General features: G+C 40.0%; 1 protein-coding gene across 1 annotated transcript; it reads right to left on the bottom strand.

Moving 5' to 3' along the window:
* Positions 1-1421: 1421 nt before the first annotated feature.
* On the bottom strand, positions 1422-4332 carry LOC139193058 (uncharacterized). The gene is made up of 6 exons (XM_070816015.1): positions 3952-4332; positions 3448-3516; positions 3208-3354; positions 2782-3093; positions 2323-2457; positions 1422-1733 (listed from the first exon to the last, which is right to left on the bottom strand). Exons 1-6 carry the CDS (start codon positions 4330-4332, stop codon positions 1422-1424), a joined length of 1356 nt encoding a protein of 451 aa, XP_070672116.1.
* Positions 4333-4550: the final 218 nt, after the last annotated feature.

Genomic DNA, 4550 nt, shown 5'->3' with positions numbered 1-4550 from the left:
ACTTACATGTGCCTCCACAGCACCACATTTATATATATATATATATATATATATATGCAACCATGGAATGCATATTCAGAATATAAAGCATTTGGCATATTATTTCAAAGCATACTTTCCTAAAAATGCATTTCTAGGAAATAAATCGAGTATATAAATATATACTGAAAACAAAAGCCCACTCACTGGTATGTCGAAGGGTCATAGCCCCTGAGTCGCCCGTGGATACGCTCATCCTCGGGATAAGTCTCACCTATATACGAATTAACTATAAAAACGTTATTTTAAAGCACATAGGAAAAACTAGCTAGTAACTTCTCATACATTGCTCAAATTTGGTACATGAATATACCACAATGATCTACACAATCTCAGGATCATCCCCAAATTTTTAGATAAATTTTTCGAGCTCCCACATGCCGGCAAGGGCACGGCAAAATGTGCCCCCACGCGCGGCCCAAACCTAACGGATTCCCTAACCACCATTAGGGAATATTCTATTAAACCTAACAGATTCCGCTAAAATTGACTGACGGCGTCAGCATATTCTGTCCAAACTGACGGAATATGCCGTCATCTTCTCCGGCGAGTCGCCGGTCGCCGGAAAACTGGGTAAAACTTTAAACCCACTATTCTCACTCATTTTCAACCATTTTTCATGAAATTGGTACCAAAATGAAGCTAATAACATGTAGAATCACGTTATACAAGTTTCAAGGCTTAAATTCTACTAGATTTTTCTTGAGAAGGGTCGATAGCTCGGCTTACCTAGAAACATGTCGATCTCAGTCCTCCGACGTCCAAATCCTTCCAACGAAGTACCCCTAGATTCGTGAGGACTTCCTTAAGCTTCCTATGCTCTTGAAATTCCATAAAAATCAACATTTTACGTGAGCATGAATAGTACCTTAAATCGGGGTTATGGTTTCGACATGAAAATGATGGAGTTATTAGTGGGAACGTGTACCCCAAGACTCGTATGGTCCTCACGAACACAATGGTGGTCTTAGAATCCTCGATTCGTCAGGATTCAAAAGGTTTTGGGTTTGAGTCCGTACATGAGGGAAGAGAGAGAGAGTCTGAGAGATAGAGATAGGACACAGGAAGGAAGAGAGAGAAAGTTATGGGTGTGTGTGTGTGGTCCAAAGTCACTTATCATAACTAATAATTTTCTTACTTCCAATTGGATCCAAAATAATAGGGACTTAACACATTGGTCCTCAACCACACATAGCCCCACTGTGACAAACGCTCAAGGGTAAATCTGTCTTTTCACAACCATGATAAATAATTCTCGGGACGGGCTGTGACAATCTCCCTACCTTATAAAATTTCGTCCTCGAAATTACATACAACCAATACATCCATTAATAATCATAAAACAAGCGTGGATGCATTTCTCTTATCCGATCCTCTATCTCTCAAGTAGCTTCTTCCACTGAGTGATTTTTCCATAACACTTTCACCAAACGCACGGTCTTGTTCCTTAGTTCCTTATCCTTCCAATCTAAAAGAGTTACTGGTTCCTTATCATAAGTCAAATCCGGGTTAATTTCCGAAGGTTGAGGAGGAATCACATGTGAAGGATCTGAAACATAATGTCGAAGCATCGAAACATGAAATACATCGTGCACCTTGGACAACTCTGGAGGCAACTCAAGTCTGTAAACAACCTCACCGACTCGCTCGGTGATCATATATGGTCCAATGTACCTAGGACTCAACTTTCCTTTCTTTCCAAATCATTCAATCACCTACATCATACTTCCGATCAGTGGCATGTTTGTCTGCTAAGCTCTTTTGTCGATCTTGGGCCGCTTTCAGGTTAGACTTAATTACCTGAACATTTTGAGTAGTCACATCCACAATCTCAATGCCCACTAAAACTCTTTCGCCAACCTCTGATCAACATAGAGGCGTACGACAAGATTTCCCATAAAGTGCCTCAAAAGGTGCCATACCAATGCTTGAATGATAACTGTTGTTGTAGGCGAACTCCATCAAATCCAAACAATCATGCCAACTATCTCCAAACTGCAGCACTGAAGATCTCAACATATCCTCTAATGTTTGAATGGTCCTATCAGATTGTCCATCTGTCTGAGGATGATATGCCGTACTATAAAGTAATCTCGTACCAAGAGCTTCCTGGAATGCTATCCAGAACTTGGAAGTAAATCTAAGATCCCGATCCGAGATAATATTAACTGGCACACCATGATACTTCACAATCTGTGATATAAATAACTTAGCTAATCGGCTTAGCGAATACTTCTCCCTCACTGGAATAAAATGTGCTGACTTCGTAAGCCAATCAACTACCACCCAAATGCCGTCATATCCATTATGTGTATATGGAAGCTTGTACACAAAATCCATAGTAATATTTTCCCATTTCCACTGTGGAACGGGAAATGGCTGCATTAACCCAAACGGCTTATTCCTTTCAGCTTTAACCTGTTGGCAAATGGCACACCTACTCACATATTCGGCAATTTCTCTTTTCATACCTGGCCAATAATAAAATGGTCTAATGGTATGATACATCTTAGTGCCTCCTGGATGCATTGCATATGCCGAAATATGTGCTTCATCCAAAATTTCTTTCTTTAACTCTGCATTATTCGGCACATACATCTTGCTTTCCTGCATAAGCATGCCATCAGTTTCTCGAATCTCGAAATCTTTCTTTTTGCCTTGGTTCTTTGCTTGAATTATTTCCTGGGTCTCCTCATCAATCATTTGAGCCTCAAGCACACGATTAATTAAAATTGGCCTAACCTGAAAATTAGCAAGCAAGGCTTCTTCTCGATCTTCCACTCCTAACTCCGCTCCAGTGGACCTCAAATCTGCTAAGAGAGGAACATGACAATCATAGATGGCATTAAGTCTGGCTGGAGTTTTTTTACTAAGTGTATCCGCCACTGCATTTGCACAACCAGGATGATACTCAATCGTGCAATCATAGTCACTAAGTAACTTAATCCACCTCTGCTGACGAAGATTAAGATCTCTTTGAGTAAACAGATACTGGATACTCTTATGATCTGTGAAGATCTTACATTTCTCACCATAAAGATAATGTCCCCAAATCTTCAAGGCAAAGATGATAACTGCTAACTCCAAATCATGTGTAGGGTAATTCTTCTCATGAGGTTTCAACTATCTCGAAGCATAAGCAATTACTCTACCATGTTGCATCAATACGCAACCCAAACCATTCAAAGAAGCATCACTATAAACCTCATAATTACCGCTATCATCTGGAAGTGCTAGAACATGAGCATAAGCGAGATAGTACTTCAATTGCTGAAAGCTTTGCTCACATTTATTATCCCACTCAAACTTAACATCCTTTCACGTCAACCTCGTCAATGGCAAAGCAATCACTGAAAAATCCTTAACGAACTGTCTATAATAGCCTGCTAAGCCAAGAAAACTCCGTACCTCGGTGACGGTTCGAGGTTGCTCCCAATTCTCCACGGCTGCCACTTTCTTAGAATCCACTTGAATGCCCTGAGAAGAAACGACATGTCCCAAAAATGCCACTTGATTCAACCAAAATTTACATTTGCTAAACTTAGCATATAGTTGGTGTTCCCTCAAATTGCTCAACACCAACTTCAAATGTCTAGCATGCTCAGCCTTAGACTTAGAGTATACCAGAATATCATCAATGAAGATAATAACAAACCTGTCCAAATATGGCTGGAATACTCGATTCATCAAATCCATAAAAGCTGCTGGTGCATTAGTTAACCCGAATGGCATCACAAGAAACTCATAATGACCATATCGAGTCCTGAATGCGATTTTAGGGACATCTTCGTTTTTAATCTTCAACTGATAGTATCCCGACCTCAAGTCAATCTTAGAAAATACACAGGCACCTCTGAGTTGATCAAATAAATCATCTATACGAGGCAATGGATAACGGTTTTTAATGGTTACCCGATTCAATTGCCTGTAATCGATACACAGCCTCAAAGTTCCATCTTTCTTCCTCACAAATAAAACTAGAGCTCCCCAAGATGAAGTACTTGGCTGAATATAACCTTTATCCACTAACTCTTGCAACTGGATTTTCAATTCCCTTAATTCAACAGGAGCCATTCTATAAGGAGTTAAGGATATGGGATTCACACCTGGAAGCAGATCAATAACAAACTCCACCTCTCTATATGGCGGAAATCCAGGCAAATCCTCAGGAAATACATCCGGATAATATCTAACCACACAAACATCCTCCACACTACTAAGAGCATCATCATTTAACACCACATGAGCCAAATATCCCTGACAGCCTTTTGACAACAATCTCTTTGTTTTCATGGCTGAAATAATACCATGCCTCACCCCACTAGGCTCTCCTACAAATGTAACTTTAGGTAATCCAGGACAATGAAATGTGACTGTCTTCCCATAACAATCTATCTTGGCACGATTATAGCACAACCAATCAGTGCCCAAAATCACATCAAAATCCATAATATCCAACGGCATTAGATTAGCCGGCATAATAATATCCTCTACTATCACTATACATCCTG

This window comes from Malus domestica, chromosome 16 (genome assembly GCF_042453785.1).
Source record: "Malus domestica chromosome 16, GDT2T_hap1".
Classification (NCBI taxonomy): domain Eukaryota; kingdom Viridiplantae; phylum Streptophyta; class Magnoliopsida; order Rosales; family Rosaceae; genus Malus; species Malus domestica.
This window is presented reverse-complemented; position numbering and strand designations above follow the sequence as displayed.